The 16,452-nt window shown below is 42.7% G+C and overlaps 1 protein-coding gene across 2 annotated transcripts in view; it reads right to left on the minus strand.

The window, feature by feature from the left end:
* Positions 1-16,452, minus strand: part of FLT4 (fms related receptor tyrosine kinase 4) — a 92,537-nt gene that overhangs the window by 14,679 nt on the left and 61,406 nt on the right. For both annotated transcript variants that reach the window (XM_060271641.2, XM_035105644.3), the window contains exons 11-20: positions 16,131-16,272; positions 11,177-11,285; positions 8,788-9,147; positions 7,962-8,108; positions 6,137-6,268; positions 5,723-5,829; positions 4,591-4,726; positions 3,707-3,811; positions 1,890-2,003; positions 445-533 (exon numbers count right to left, since the gene is read on the minus strand). In XM_060271641.2, coding sequence (XP_060127624.2) covers positions 445-533; positions 1,890-2,003; positions 3,707-3,811; positions 4,591-4,726; positions 5,723-5,829; positions 6,137-6,268; positions 7,962-8,108; positions 8,788-9,147; positions 11,177-11,285; positions 16,131-16,272 — 1,441 coding nt within the window. The remainder of the gene's footprint in view (positions 1-444; positions 534-1,889; positions 2,004-3,706; positions 3,812-4,590; positions 4,727-5,722; positions 5,830-6,136; positions 6,269-7,961; positions 8,109-8,787; positions 9,148-11,176; positions 11,286-16,130; positions 16,273-16,452) is intronic.

The raw sequence follows: 16,452 nt of genomic DNA on the forward strand, positions 1-16,452 counted from the left end.
TGGGCCTCATGGCAGGGGAAAGTGTGAAGCAGAAAGAGCAGAGCAGGTGAAGAAGGATGCTGGATCCTGCCTCGTCCTGTCACTCTTAACACCACAACCCCCTTCATCTCCTTTCTTCAGCCCAGGCCCCTAGATTGCATGTGGGCCTAGCGGGGGGGGGGGAGTGATTGGGGGACACAGTAAAGGAGGCAAAACCTGTGGGCAAGGGCAGGGGAAGCAGCAGCAGCAGCAGTTTTCCAGCTCCTCCTCTACTTTAGATTGTTTCTGCCACTTCACAGTTGTACATCAGAACTATGTCTAAACCTCAGCCTTTTTATTTATACACCAAGCCATAGAGTTCAGAGGGACTGAAACATTTAATTATTTAATTATTATTATTTTATTTTCAGCCTATCCTTTGAAAACAGAGTTAGGATTATTGCCAAGATAATGTCAGTCACATACCCTATAAGGACTGAATCCTTCCCGTTTGGTCCGCAGATAATTGGAGAGATTTCCATATTTACAGAATTCAACAATAACCATGAGGGGACCTGCAGTAGAGAAGCCAAGAAGAAAGTGTGTTTCTTTCGGGAAGGATTAAGTGTAAGAAACTTTGGATTGCCTTGTCTTTCACACCCACTGGCGGAGGAACGGGGGGGGGGAGAGCGCACCGCCCCTGGCGGCATGATCCTGGTGGGGTGCCATTGTGGCTGCCCCACTATGCTGGGCGCCACGCCCTCGCAGGCGGCGCGCCCCGCCCCCAGAACGCATGCCATGCCCCGGGACGTGCGCCATCCATGCCCCCGCCTGCTTTCCACCACCCCGCCAGAGCTTGAAGCTCTACCACTGTTCACACCAAACTATCCACATGATATATACCCTGTGCAAGGCATTCGTCTAGCTGCATTCCTCTCTAGACAAGCTTCTGAAGGCCACAGGGAGTGGTGGGCAGGGCCAGGAGCAAAAGTGGGTGGAGCAAAAAATGTTAATTTTTGACACCCTCCCCATCAGGGTGAGCAAAAAGCATGATCAGAATTTAAATATGCATTATAGCCTGGTAAAAGCACTCAAGGAGGAGGCAGAGCAGGGGCGTCAGAAGTGTCTCAAGGGACAGACAGAGAGGCCTGGAGGGCCATATTTGACCTCTGTGCCTGAGGTTCCCTATCCTGTTGTACAGGGACAATGTGGGATGGCTCTCGCAAGCTGATCAAGACAGTGGCAGCAGTTGCAGCCTGGTGTGGCACTGGTGCCAAGGGTGGGAGGTCATCACACCACACATCTAGCTGATGTCAGCAAGGCATAAAATTTGCCTGCATTACTATCCAGCAGCACAGTCCAGAACGGATATCCCACCCACCCTCTCTGTATTTTATGGCTTTGCCCAATGGGAAAAGGGCAGCACATGTACAGGACCCTGCTGTTGAATTTTTCAGTTGTATTCATGAGCAGGAAGGAATTTGCCTGCAGATGTATCGGGCCAGTTTGGGGTTTTTTTTTTGCCTTCCTCATAGCAAATGTCACAACTTTTGTGAAAAAAGGCATTGGGTTGGCTCCTTAGTCAAAAGCTTGGGCTTGGTATGTGTTCCACCCCCCAAATACCAGGATAAACTCAAGGTAACCTGGTAAAGGGAGTAGGGTTCTGTCCGAAAGCCTGGACCACATAACATCTTGAATGGCATCCTGGTGGGATTTCCTTGTTAGATTTGCATCAGTGGAGGGTATCCTCTCACCTTGTCCGATTCTGATGGTGATATGAGTCAGCAATTGGGTTAGCTGATTCAGGATCCATGCCCAATGCCTGTGCCCATAGCGTTGCGACTATTTCTATCCCAAGCTGGTGCCATGTCTTTCTAACCGCATTCACACTGTTAATCCCCTCCTCCCCGGCTTTGGCCTGCAATATTTACCATTAGGTTTGGTGCAGGCACCCAGCAGGTTAACCACATTCAGATGGTTTCCTATATGGATGAGGATCTTCAGCTCTGACATAAGCGCTTTGTGTTCACTTGCAGTAGCTCCCTCTGAAAATAATGTTACAATTATCCCTTAATTGCCACTTCTAGCATTCTAGAAAGCACATACTGGTATCTATGTTTGTCATCCAAAACCATTCCTGAGATAGATAGATAGATAGATAGATAGATAGATAGATAGATAGATACAGCTTGCTTTAAGAAAACGTTTGCAAATGTTACATTGTAAAGCTTGATATGATTCATCCAAAACCATAGCTGCCAAGTTTTCCCTTTTCTCACGAGGAAGCCTATTCAGCATAAGGGAAAATCCCTTAAAAAAAGGGATAACTTGGCAGCTATGTCCAAAACAAAATATTAATTTCTTCATTAAGCATCCCATCTTCTAAGAGAGAGGAGAGGAAAGCGTAGTCTTTGCAACTACATAACATGGACAACTTCTCTTGACAGTAAGTTTTTTTGTTTGTTGACACCAGTGCAGCAAAGGCTTTGTTATTTAAACATCTGCCTCTTTGGGAGTAAATGTACTCACTCTAAACTCAATGAGACTTGCTTCTAAGAACACATGCATAGGCTTGAACTTTAAGAATATCATACAATGTAGCCACCATCAAACATTCACTGGGCCTGTACGGCAGTGCCAGTACATTAAAATGTGTCATGCTCTACTATTATATAAGTGAAACTTAAGAAAGCTTAAGAAACATTATTACAAATATGGGGTGGAATTCAGTGTAGTGCTAAGTTCTACTCATGCAGCCAGACTTCCCAACCCCCCCCCCATGTCCCCTAAGCCAAGTGTGGATGATCCCTACCTGAATTGCTCTTGGCCATTTGAAATTATGACTACAAACATTTATGGAAAGCTCTAATTTCAAGGGGTTTGGATTCTTTTTGGTTCTGATTGTAACAGATGGAACCACAGCTTAAGGCCTGACTGCAGCACCGTGGTTAATTCTGACAAACAGTGCAAGGAATACCCAGAGGTTTTCCTGAACAGCTGCTATACGAAGGTTCCTACCTGGAGAATCTGAGCAACGCTATTCTTGTCTATTGAGATAACTATTCTATTGTTGTTCCATTAGAGTATGTCACTTACATCTGTTTTCTCCTTATTATCGTCTCCATTATCTCAGCTGAATTTTTCTCTCCTGTAATCAATCTCTGGGCACTGTAACATTTTGTTCCGAGACTCATTGGCCCACTGGGAGAACAGAGATGACAATTTACCTAGTGGTAACTTACCATGGTATTGAGTACCCATCTGATAAGCAAATAACAAAATGGTTTTTACTAATATAAACAGCTGGCTTACCAACTGGTTCCATGTATACTATAGTAAGTTATCACTTGGGTCATCTATATTAACCGGTTATAGAGAATCCTCTCTGCCCTCATTTTATTGGATCTGATGTTGATCTGACTTTTAGAGCCTCTTTAGGTCAGCTCTGTTTGAAGAAGGCCACCTTCCTCTCACTCCCTGCCCAGCTGTATTGGGAGGAATGGGGCACTCTTTAGCAGTTACTGACTGACAAACAGTCAAAGGCAAAGAAACTGAAGATTCAGAAAGGCTATAGCTAATTACTTCTACGGAGGAAGATCAGCTTAGTGGATCCTTCTGGCAGAAGAACATATTGGGGGTTAGGGTTGGGAGGTGATGAGGAATTTGCTTAAATCATGGGGAAATGAACTTCCAGAAAGAAAAAAATTAACCAGGTGAATGTTACACTCAAGTCATTTATCACACCTACCTTTGAGCATTTTTACTGCCACTGTCTCACAGCTGTTACTCTTATTAATTCCAAATGCAGAGGCTTCCATCACTTTCCCAAAGGCTCCATGGCCCAGGACTTTACCTGAAAAAAGAAAGTGTGGATGGGGGGAAGGGGGGAGAAGAGAGACAGCATTTTTTTTAAAAAAAGGCCAGGGTGCGGATGGAGGAACTCATTATATATAGCTATTCAAAGGTCCCACAAAACGGTCATTGAATGGGATCAAAAACAAAAAAACACACACAAAAAAACAGGAAACTGGGACAAAAAAGAAGAAAAGGTGTGAAAAAAGGAAGAGGAAAGAATGGCATTTTCACCATCTCCAGGTGGCTGTATTTTTAGAGAGAGGGGAGGAAGTGAGACAGACGCAGAGTCAACAAAGCAGAGGAAGGAAACAGATAGCGGAAAATGAGGTGTCGTTTGTTACTGTTGACCAGAGCGCATGGGAAAGGTGAGGCTATACTGCATAGGTATGAGAACTTCATCATTGTTCCATCAATGCCTGCATTTCTGGCAACCCTACAGAGGCTGGGTGCATGGCCTGTTCTAGAATGTGCTGTGTTCTGAGACTGAATAGACCAGGTATAGGCAAACTCTGGCCTTCCAGATGTTTGAGACTACAATTCCCATCATCCCTGACCACTGGTCCTGTTAGCTAGGGACGATGGGAATTGTAATCCCAAACATCTGGAGGGTCAGAGTTTGCTTATGCCTGGAATAGACAATGGCTTCTGTAGTTATTTTGTGGGGCAAACCGACTTTCGTAAATGGCAATTAGATTTGCAATGGCAAGCTAGAAAGGGGGGGGGGGAAGGAACTACACATATTATTCACTTAGCAGTAAACAACATGCTGAACCTTACTGAGTTGAAGTCGCTCCCGAGGGAATTCCCATTTGCTGGAATCATAGGGCAGGTATTCACATTGCTCATCCAAGGGAACTTCACCTGGGTCCATGATAATAGAAAGGTAGCCCGTCTTGATATCTGCATGAGCAGGCTGCAGGGAGGGAGAGATGCTGGTGAATCTTGTTTTGCAATGGGCCCATATTACTGTGCAATTTTCCTCATGTCTTAAACCTATACATTGGGCTTTGCTTGACAAAGCAAAAGGGGAAAGTAGATGGTCTGACTTTTCAACATCCATCTCTCAGTCCCCCATCCCAATAGAAATGGGCCCATCTTTGAAAGAAAACTCTTACTATTAGCTCAGGATATATTGCAATTTTATCCAATTCCCTCTAAACCATTTCCTTCACAAGAAATTGTACACAAGGGTTCATCCTTCAGCAAAACTAACCAGGCTGTTGAAACAAAGGAAATTAACTCTACAATTCTATGATTCTATGGGTCTGAAGTTATTTTTTTAAAAAGAGCCCTAATTTATTTTTTACATTTATATACTGCCTTTCTGCCAAGGCATCCAAGACGGCTTATCCTTGGTTACCCTCCCATGCCAATGCAATTTGTATTCAGTGGTGGTTGCCAAGGCGATTTCTCATTCTACTGGAAACCAGATACTTCTCTACCTTAGGTGAGTGGGGCGAACTGCAAACATAAGGCAGTGGAAATGTAGAGGGGAGAGACAAAACCATCCTATGGCAGGGGTGGGGAACCTTTGTCATCCCGAAGGCCACATTCCCTTCTGGGCCACATTTCAAGGGCCACATGCTAGTAGTGGGTGGAGGGGGATTTTGACCTTTGTGTAATAGGCTAGTTTCTGCATAAACTTGTACAGCCCTCTCTCTCGTCCATTAAGACTAGCAAAAGGCACTATCAAAGTTCAAGGACACTTTCCAGCCAAGCAAAACCACTTGAAGCATGAAGAATGGCCAATGAGGAGATGTGGCCTGCAGAGAGGGCAAGATAGTCATTGAAGGCCATATTTGGGCCCCAGGCCTGAGGTTCTATGGGATCTATGGGATCATCTCTTGCTCATGATTCTGTTTGCTGTTCACCAAATCAGGCTCTATTGGAAGCATCACAGGAGACTTACTCGCTTGATGTTACAGAAGATGAGGATTAAGAGAATCCAAAAGAAGATAGCAATGACACCTGTCCCAATTAAGATCACAATCTCCACATTGGTCCTGTCATCCGAACCTACAGGTCAGAAAGAACCACATAATAATTAGCAAGAGAATGAAGTTTAAAACAGGCACATGACAAAACCAAGGGCATTTTAAAGAGACAGCAGAGGAAACATTGTTGAGAATATTCTAGATTTCCTTCCAGTTGGGATAAATATATGATTTTTTTTAATAGTTTGGGTTAAGGAAGATGAGTCTTGTACAGTACTGTTGTCTCGGCACGGTCTTTATTCTGATGGGATCCCTCTTTCTTTCTTTTGCTTTCTTTCCAAATAACATTTCCCTCTACAGGCTTAGGGGGTTGAAGTTAGTAATAGTACCTTCTACAGAGACACTGGCGGAGGAATTCACACAACCCTTGGCATTGCAGACACTGCACAGGTAAAGGCCAGCATCCTCTTCTCTCACCCTCTGGATACTCAGCCTCTGATTGGAATCTGCCAGGTCAATCCCTGAAACAGGCAGAAGGGGAAGGGCTTTCAGGTGTGAACTAGTGGTGTCTAGGGAGGGCTGGGATCCTCAGGCCTTTGGCCCTAGTTCAAAGTGGAAGCCTGGACTAAAATTAGAGTATGGAAATCAAACTGGGACCAGTCCTTTTCACCACTGCTCACCACATGCTGTTGTAATCAGCACTTGGTCACTTTCATATGCCTCATCGCCCAGCAATGAAGTAATATTTGTGAAAGAAAAGCCCCCAGATGCAGTACATGTACATAGTTCTCACAAAAGGCAGTGTGCTACTACGGAGATATAAACAAATCACAGGTCGTGGCTTCATAATTCACAGTTCTGCAACTCTAATTTCTGCGGCTCTTACAATTCCCAATTTTCTTTTGGAGTATATTTTAGCCCACCTCATTATGGATAAAAGTCAGAAACTAGTTAGATAGCTCCTGAAGGCTGTACAGATAGAAAAAGCTTGTGGGGGTTCTCCGTGGTCAAAGAGTATAACATGACACACATTAATGGTAAAGTAACAAACCACAGAACAAATTTTTTTCTCCATGATCTTTATGGCATAAATCTTCTCTAAGAAAGATTTTTAAATTGATTGGTTTGCCACTGCAGGTCAGTAGAATGAAACTGGGTTCCAAATGCACCGTTTACTTTGGTGAATGGGGACTGCCCATGTAGTCAAATATTTTCCTGTAGCTTTTAAGCACACAACTGATGGAGTAAGCTGTTTAATCATAAAGTTATCCTACCCCACAGCTATCGGAATTTCAGTAGCAAAAACAGAAGTTACTGGTCAAGCATTGCCTGTGGGTCCTTTACATGCATGCAAGTAGTTCCTTGGGTTTGCTGCCCATATTTCCCAAGGGATGGGGTAAAGGTACATGAGGCCACATGATGCTGAAGCTAAGCAGGTCTGGGTATGGTCAGTACCTGGATGGGTGGCCTCAAGGATTCCACATGTATGCTGCCCGGGGTTCCACAACGGAAGAAAGGTAGGATATAAATGTAATTCATATAAATGTAATTCAATTTAAGTTTAAAATGAAGATGCAAGTAATTATTTTTGTGGGGAAGAGGAGGCTTAAATCAAACTGCAGGAATAACATTTGTGTTGCCTGCTTGTTCTTCAGAAACATCTTCACAATCTTTACAGTAGCATAAACTTTTATAATTGCTCTGCTCCTGTGCATTAATTACAGTTATAACTGATAATGCCTCTTGGTACAGGTTTGCAGATACATGTACACAGAGGAAGCAAAGCAGGAAGTATGGAAAGTCTTTATTAATTAATTACACCCTTGCTCTAGTCTAGTAGGCTTGTGCTGGCACACATGGGTTGTTCTCCACTCTCATTTTATCATCACAACAACCCTGTGAGGAAGGGTAAGCTGAGAGAAAGCAAGTGATCCAAAATCTTCCAAAGAGCTTGATGGCTGGGTGGAATTTCCTTGTACAAATCTAACACTCTGCTCACAATACCACATTGGCTACACCAATGTACTTGTGTTGGTATGGCACCTGGAATGTTATTGAACTGAATGTACCAACACACTGTTGCCTGGGCGTACAACCCAGCCTGAATTTGAATTTGAACATCCCAACCCAGAGCCTTGCAAGGCTCCACTAGGAAGCAGGAAAATTCATGTGCCACTCATCCCTCCCACCCCAGATATCTTTGACCAGCCATACCTGAGACCTCTTCTACAAGCTTCTCATCCTTATACCAGTTGATGTTTGGAATGTGTGTGCCATCCACTTTACAGCGCATCTCTATGGAATCACTCACATTCACCAAGATGTTTGACAGGTTCTGCTTCAACCTGGGGACCTCTAGAGCTAAAAGAGGGACGTTACAATAAATGAAGGTAATCAACCACAAGAAAACAGTTTGACAGGACAGTAAAGAAGAAACACTCTATAGCAGGGGTGGGTCCTTCTGACATAGCTGGACTACAGCTGTGACAGGTGGCATTTTGTTAATCATGAAACAATATTTGAAATTTTAGTAAGAAGTTTAACAAGACTCCTGCTGTTGCCAGTATGAGACTCCTGGAGTGTTCAGGACCACTATGAACCTTATTATTGTAAAACTGGATATTTTATATCATGTGTCAGCCTCATAAAAATACAGAAATAATAAATCAGACATATGAATGGATGCAATTTTATTTGGCATTGGAATTATTACTTTCTCCTAGTCTAAGTTTCTCCTTTTCTTGATGTTTCTCCGGCTATTAGGGCTAGCACCTGCCCTTATTATTTCTTTTGGTGAAAACCTATGTTGTTTCAGGATTCTAACAAGAATACGTGATGCAAAAAGAAGTGCCTTCTGGATCAATCTGTGGCTCAAAAATTATATCTCAATCTAGGCTCCAGCCTAGTGGCTGGAATTCCCTATAGCCAGTGCTACCACTGCTTTGTCATGGCCAAACATTCTCTTTTCCATACATCCTTCAGCATCATGAAGTCCTGCCAACTAACCTGACTAGTACAGTACTTTCAGAGTGGTCCTTACCATGCACAGAGATGTATCTTTTGTGGCAGTGCTTTTCGCTGTTCTCCCTGTTTTGCACTTCGCACACATAGTCCCCTTCGTCCTCTAGTGAGATGCTTGGAATGGTGAGTGTCAAAGCAGCGTAATTGGAGTTGGGTTTGAAATGCAGCTCTCCTTGCATCTTTGTCGCATAGTGGTGGACATTCTTGCAGTCCAAGACCAGCGGGTTGCCCTCTTCATCATGCAGTGTCGAAAGGTTGAGTCGGTACCACTGCAGGTTCTCATACGTGTAATTGTCAGCATTGCAGCTTAGCCTCAGGTCTTGCCCCTCAATGGGTTCTTCTGAAGGCTGCGATTCAATTTCAAACCCATTTGGGATGGCTGGCAGGAAAACAAGACAAGGAAACAGATGTGTGCTGGAATTGCAAAAGCTGAAATACCAGTCTCAGGCTGTGCTTATGGAATTCTATTCTATGCACTCAAGGCTGTATGGTTAATGAATGGGAGAAACCACTTACTCATATGTGTTTATTTAAATGCATGCACAATGGTCGCTTCAAATATGCTGAATGAAAGGTTTGGTGTTGTTCACACACAGAGAAGAATGAAAAAAGCCACCAATGAATAAAGCTACAATCCAAACACTGATAAGAGGAAATCATTACTATTATACTATGATTTAGTACAATATGATTTATGATTTACTATTATACCATGAGTAGCAAGGTCAGGGCTGTGTTGGCACACCAGCAGCGCCACTCTGGAGCTCCCACCGGTGCAATCATGCAGCCCCAACCTTGCCACTGTGCTGCTCTACTCTGGGAAGTGGAAGTGACACCAGTGATCAGGAGGCTGACTCCATAGCACAGTCCACTGGGTACTCCTGGGAGTTGTAGTCCCAAACCTGGGAGTTGTAGTCCCAAACCTGGTTGAAGAAATCTGTTAAAGAGACAAAACTCCAATTTTCTAAATAATGAAACTGGGACATCACAAAGAGTCTGTTCAGCAACAGGACACTAGAGGGTGCTACTGCACCATGAATACTTGGGAAATGCATGCTCCAGCATTTTCATGGAAGAGATCTTTGATCTCTTCACTAGCAAGTATCTGCTCACAGGAAGCATGAGGAACTGGGTTTGTATTTTCTCTTTTCTAGCTCCAGGACATCTCTTGCACTATGCTACTCTTTTTTGCAGTGGAAACCAGCCTGGCTTTTTAACATCTCATAGTGGATATGTTTTATTCTGGATGCAGAGTTTATTAAGGAGGCGGAGGCCTATGTTTTTGTTACAGATGAAGCCAGTTTGAAATATGAAATCCCAAATCAAACAATGAATGCTCAAATATAAACATCTGCAAAGTGAATTTCTCAAAAGGGCCTGGAAACCAAGCCTTATGAGGAACGGTTGAGGGAGTTGGGTATGCTTAGCTTTGAAATGAGGAGAGTGAGAGCAGATATGACAGCCATCTTCAAACATCTAAAGGGCCAGGGCCAGCTCTAGGGGTAGTCTGCGTGGCGCGGGACGCCAGGGCGCCGGCCCGGTAGGGGGGCGCCGCCCGCCCACCAGCCGCGGCAGGAAACGGAGCAGGGCGGGGGCGCCGGAGCGACCTCCGCACCACGGCACCAGGCCCCTGCAAAGGGCTGTCACTTGGAAGATGGAGCAAGATTGTTTTATCCTGCTCCAGGTTAGGACCCAAAGTAATGGCTTCACGTTACAAGAAAGGAAATTCCAACTAAACATCAGGAAGAACTTTCTGACAGGAAGAGCTGTTTGAAAGTGGAACAGTCTCCTTCTAAAGATGGTGGATTCTCCTTCCTCGGAAGTTTTTAAGCAGAGGTTGTATGGCTGTTAATGATGCTTTAGTTGAGATACCTGCACTGCAGGGAGTTGGACTAGATGACACTTGGGGTTCCTTCCAACTTTACAGTTCTATGATTCTGTGAAATCCCAATTTGAAAACTCATCTTTCAGCTACAAAGCTCAAATTTTGATCATGATGAAAAATTGAGGTGGCAAATGTATGGATCTACTGACTAAACTATAAGAACCAAAATTGGAGATTTACCCTCAAAATCAAAAAGTTTTGACAAAGTTTGAGGGAACTCCTATATTATTAAAAATCTGATGATCTGAAACTGTACAAATTTTGAAATCAGAGAAAAATAATAATTCACCACTAGCCCTTATTAAAAGGTCCATGTCTTCCAAGTGATCTGTATCTTCACTCCCTGAGGAGGCCATATATACATACACAGGGTGCTGTCTGATTGTGAGCACATCATGGCAGTAAGGCTTTTAAAAAACACACTCATGAACCATTCAAAAGGTCTGTGAGCGAAGGTCAGATGCAAAGACAAAGGATTGACACCCCCCCACACACACACACATACATGCTTTATGATACTCACTAGTTACATAGAAATAGATGAGCCGTTCATCACGGCCAACTTTGTTAGAGGCTGCACACTTGTACATGACAGAAACGTTGGCTTCTTGGATGATCAGTTTGCTGACCGTCTGTTAAAGAAACAGAATGGGCAACATGAATGACATTTAAAATGTGGAAATGCAAGACTTCTCAGCTTCTTACCAACCTTCCAGGAACGAAGAGGATGCTCTAGCTTCATTCTTATGCTCTGGGGAATTGCATGATGAAATATGTAAGGGTATGTTTGCATCACTCATTGAAATTTTGTCCGGTTTCTCCTATCTCTGCATTTTGTTTCCACTGATAGTTTGCTTATCATTCAGCATTGTCCTATGATCTCCATTCACCACTTCCCCTACTGCAATGCTGCTGTTGCACTGAGACACTCCCCTCAATAAAAAGGGTTAAATCAGGGACAGCAAACTTTATTTATGTGCTGCCATTCTGCTTACAGGGAAGTAGGTTGAAAGGGGGTTAGTAGCCAAACACAAACAGATGGCGCATAATGACCTGACACAGAATTTTGGAGAAGCCAAGGACAGGAACAAAGAGGTGTATACCAGACAAATGCCATCTTTTGTCCCTGTTTAAAGAGATGTATTGCAAACTATAGGAAAAGCAACAGATGAGAAATATATGGGTGGGACCACTAGGCTTGTCCACACTAGAGTTCAGTGTGTTTGCAGCTGTTTGCATTCCCATTTAATTTGCTGATTCCACATGATGTCACCCTCAAACAGCACCAATCTCAGTGCTTCCCCCTGTAAATTTGGGTTTACACAATACTCTGATAAACTGGGGAAAATTTGGCTGCAAACCCATAGCTGCCAAGTTTTCCCTTTTCTCGCGAGGAAGCCTATTCAGCATAAGGGAAAATCCCTTTAAAAAAGGGATAACTTGGCAGCTATGTGCAAACCCCTTCACTCAGGGTTGCAGATCATTTGTTTGGGTGTCTTTTGGATGGGTAAATCAATTGTCACTTTCTGCCACTGCCCTTTCCATGCCTGCTACTTCCTCGGTGCTTTCATTGCTTTTCCAGCTGTGCCCGTAACTGTTTTTGGTGCACTCCTGAATGAAGGATTCCCTCCACCCCCAGCTTTTGATCCCACAGATTTGCACTAAACCAGAAAATTGCACAAACAAAGCACATGAAAGAATTTCTACACCAATTACATTGAGCAGCCATCTGAAAAGTGGGTGCTGAAATTTAATAAATGATTTCATTTCTCTTCCAGCATCCTAGTAATAGTGAATCAGGAGCCTAGTCGTGTGTGTGTGTGTGTGTGTGTGTGTGTGTGTGTGTGTATTCTTTTGATCCCTTAGATTTGCACAGAACTAGAAAATTGCACAAGCAAATTTATGATTGCCTGACAGTGTGTTTTTGCACTCTTGAGCAAAGATGTTAAAAACAAACAAACAAGGTGCACATACAGCTACCTGCATGCATGCCCTGTCAGTACTTAACTGGCATAACAGAATCAAGAAATTAGAAGGCCACAACAAACACAAAGAGAATGCCTGCTAGTATGAATGAGAAAGACTACTCCAGTCTAATTTGTAGGGTGGGGTTGGATTAAGAGCTAATTAATGCTCAAATGTCCACTCTAAGATGGATCTGCTCTGCTGACCTTTGCAGATCATCTGTGGAAGGATAGCTCCAGTTCCTTTAATGATATATGCAGTGGTCCACAAAATGTCAACACAGCTGCTGGCTAGTGCAATTAAACCAATATAATATTTAACAAATTCTACAGTACAGAACCATGCAGAGGGAGGCACAATGTCAATCATCTAGATTTAATTCCTATTGCCTCCAATTTGTCTTATAACCTATGCTTGGAAATTAACTATTCTGGTGTTATAAGTCTATTCCACCTATCCACATAGAAACTACATAGCAGTGGCCTTCAGTCTGTGCTCTAGGGAATCCTTTTTGTAAACTGAAAGGCTGGTTAGAAATTCATTCATCAAATGAAATCAATTAAACCAGGGAAGTTTATTCCTCGTTTGTTGTCTTGTAACAGACATTCCATCAGGTTGCAATGAAGGAGGGAAGCAGCTCCATCAGGTTTCTCCCCGCATCAGCGGTTATTTAGTAGCAGCCATTCCATCAGAGGAAGAAGAAAGGAAGCAGAGCCACTTTTGGTTCTTCCTCTACTTGAATTGGTATCAAATGAAACAAACAAATTTAAATACTGGTACCCAGAGCTGCATCTAGGGACCTGTTCATAGACAGGAGACTTTCCTAATGTTCTGGAAAATGAGTATCAATTCCATTAGCAAAAGTTTTGAAGGCCAAAAGACTAGCTATTTTCTTATAATGGCATACTCATACTATTAAACATATAGTCCACCTTTCCACCGGATATGGTTCAGGTAGCTAACAACCATAAAATAAACAAATGCAAAAATGCCATCACATTTTGGAGACACCACTCCGGGAGCATTACAGCTTTCTTTCCCAGAGCCCAAACATTTGAGGGGCTGACTGGAGGAGTCAGAATTGTTATTTACAGATGTTTTCTATTCATGCTTCTTTCCCTACTAGTAACGGGGTGGGGCGGGGGGGAAGAAATAAAGAAATATATGTGGCAATGGATCCTATAATGGACAAATCAGGGGGTTGAAGGAGAGAAAGAAAAGTAAAAGAAGTTAATGTAATATATGTTAAATTAATATTCCAAATAATATCACCAAATATGACTTGTCTATTATTAGGATAGGTTCAGAAAACAAACTGTCTCTTGGTACAAGCCATTAACACAGCCTGAATCAGAGCAGGAAACATGTCTCTCTCCTTCCCATCATCCTTTCCGTTGCTTTCCAACTCCTGACTGAAATTGGAATAGGAAGTGATTTTAGAGGGGCGTATGAAAACAGGAAGTGACTTCAGGAAACTGGGAACCATTTGTTTGTTCTTTAGCCTGCATCACTATTATGCACGCGTGTTTGGTAACTGACATTGTCACCTAGAACAGGAAACTAGTCACAGAAAAGCACACATGACTCTGGCATTTATACAGGGGGGTGGGGGGTGGAATGAAACAGCCTTTAAATGCCAGCTAGTCATGCATCAGGACTGGAGAGAAAGGGAAAAAAATCATTTCAGAAAGGAAATATAGTGTAATATCGAATGGAACCTCACACACTTCAAAGCAACACTTCATACACTTGGATCCACATATCTGTACTGGAATAGTGTACAGGGCCAAACTGTTCATAATGGTAGCAGTCCATTGAGTCTGGTAGCTGAATCGAGAGAAAGTAGGGGGCAGGTGAGTGGGGCAACTGAAAGCACATCATGAGCAAGAGGGAAGACTTGGACTCTTGTTGCCTATGGTTTTTTACCCCTTAAATGTCCTACCTCAGCTGTCCCACCATCCCTGAGTGGCATTATGAAATTCCCACCAGGAGAACAATGGCTGAAGCACAGAAGTTTGGGGGGGGGGATAAGGATATGAAAAGGGTTCTCCCTGCCATTCCACATCAAGTTCTCAATTCCCATTCCCACCCACCCCTTATATTTAGCCGGACCAAGGTGGTTGTGCCACTGCAACATCAAATTTAATTTTCAGTAGTTTCACTGAATCTAGCTTAATGTGGGACAAAGTGTAGTTTAATAATCAGAATGCTGGCCTGAGTCTTAAGAACAGTTGTGATATATATTCTCATGGAATGGAGTTTGGAATAAATATTGTAGGGCATCTTCTGTGGTGGCACCCCAGTTATGGAATGTCTTTTGTCTTTTTGGCACTAACTCTAAATTCATGTATTTCCTCAGTCATTTATATGATTTCAGCAGTGAATTTATTTTGAAGAATGAAGATTGCTGTTATTTAAGATATCACTAACACCAAATAAATATGGTTCCTGCTTATTTTTATGGTAGTTTGGAATTTGATGTATTTATGTTCAGTATTTAAGTTCAGGTTAGAAATATTTTAAATAAACATATACATATACATACATACATACATACATACATATTCATTGCATTAAAATATTCCACTGCACTCTGCCTTCCATTCAGCTTGCTCATAGATGATCTCATTCCTCTATGAAGAATGCTCTGACTCATAGAACTGTCTTTAAACAACCACAGTGGACAATACCTTCTAATTTAATAAAAAAAATTTCCTTCAGTAGCACCTTAAAGACCAACTAAGTTTTTATTTTGGTATGAGCTATCGTGTGCATGCACACTTTGTCAGATACACTGAAACAGAATCCACCAGACCCTTCAGAGGGTGGGGGGTGGGGGGTGATGGGAATGGGTGATGGGCTGATAATTTAATGTTCACCTTTTTAATCACTCTATTGAATAAGCATACATTCAGTACTGAATTCACTGAAAGCAATGTAAATTTATATCAATATTATCACTGTCTCTAGTATTCCTTCCTTTGCACACTCATACGTTTGTCCCCAAATTTGCCAGAGCCATTCACAGAAATCTGGTTCATTCTTAATCTCTGAGTAATATCAGCCATATTAAGAGTACATGACAGCGCTGGAAGTTTCACATTATGCAGCCTTCATTTCTTCAGTGCCACACACCCCTCCCCCCCGCTGCACTGTGAACTACTTTTTATTTCATGTGAATGTACGCTATTCAGAAATGCCAGTCTTCACATTTTATACCTCATTTTTCTCTCTAGTATCATAATTGGTAGTAAGGATCTTAACAGGTTATCCAAAACTGGCTTTGGTTTTTCATATAAACGTATAGATAAGACAAAAACTGATTACTAAATGTGTAGTAATCATTTAGCTGCATAACTAACTGACCATATGATGGAAGCCAACTCACAGTTTGGCTTCATGTTGCAAAATCAGCTAAAACGGTTTGGCCTGAGAAGGCTCTGTCTCATGAGCTCGAGGTGCTTCTACCTCTTTCCAACGCAGAAAGGACAAAGAGAAACATGTGGCCTCACCTTGTTCCTTCCTTCCACAAACTCTGTCCAGGTGTCAATGCTTTCAATGGCATTCACAGCATCCAGCTGCGACACATCCTTCCAGTCCTTACACTCGGGCATCCGGTCTCGCTGATGGCGCCGGACAGTCCTCCTCCTGCTACTATTCATCCAGAAGCCATGAAAGAAGAAGAGACCGAGAGAAACAGGAGATTTGGTTAGCCAACAAAAGAAATTATCGAGAAGATTACAGGGCATTAACATACAATGCTGCATATAATATAATTGGGAGGAGAGGGAAAACGCCTAAGGGGGAGCACGAGATGGCCTTATAAAACTTTGC

The sequence above is a fragment of the Zootoca vivipara genome, chromosome 2 (assembly GCF_965207765.1).
Source record: "Zootoca vivipara chromosome 2, rZooViv2.hap1.1, whole genome shotgun sequence".
Classification (NCBI taxonomy): domain Eukaryota; kingdom Metazoa; phylum Chordata; class Lepidosauria; order Squamata; family Lacertidae; genus Zootoca; species Zootoca vivipara.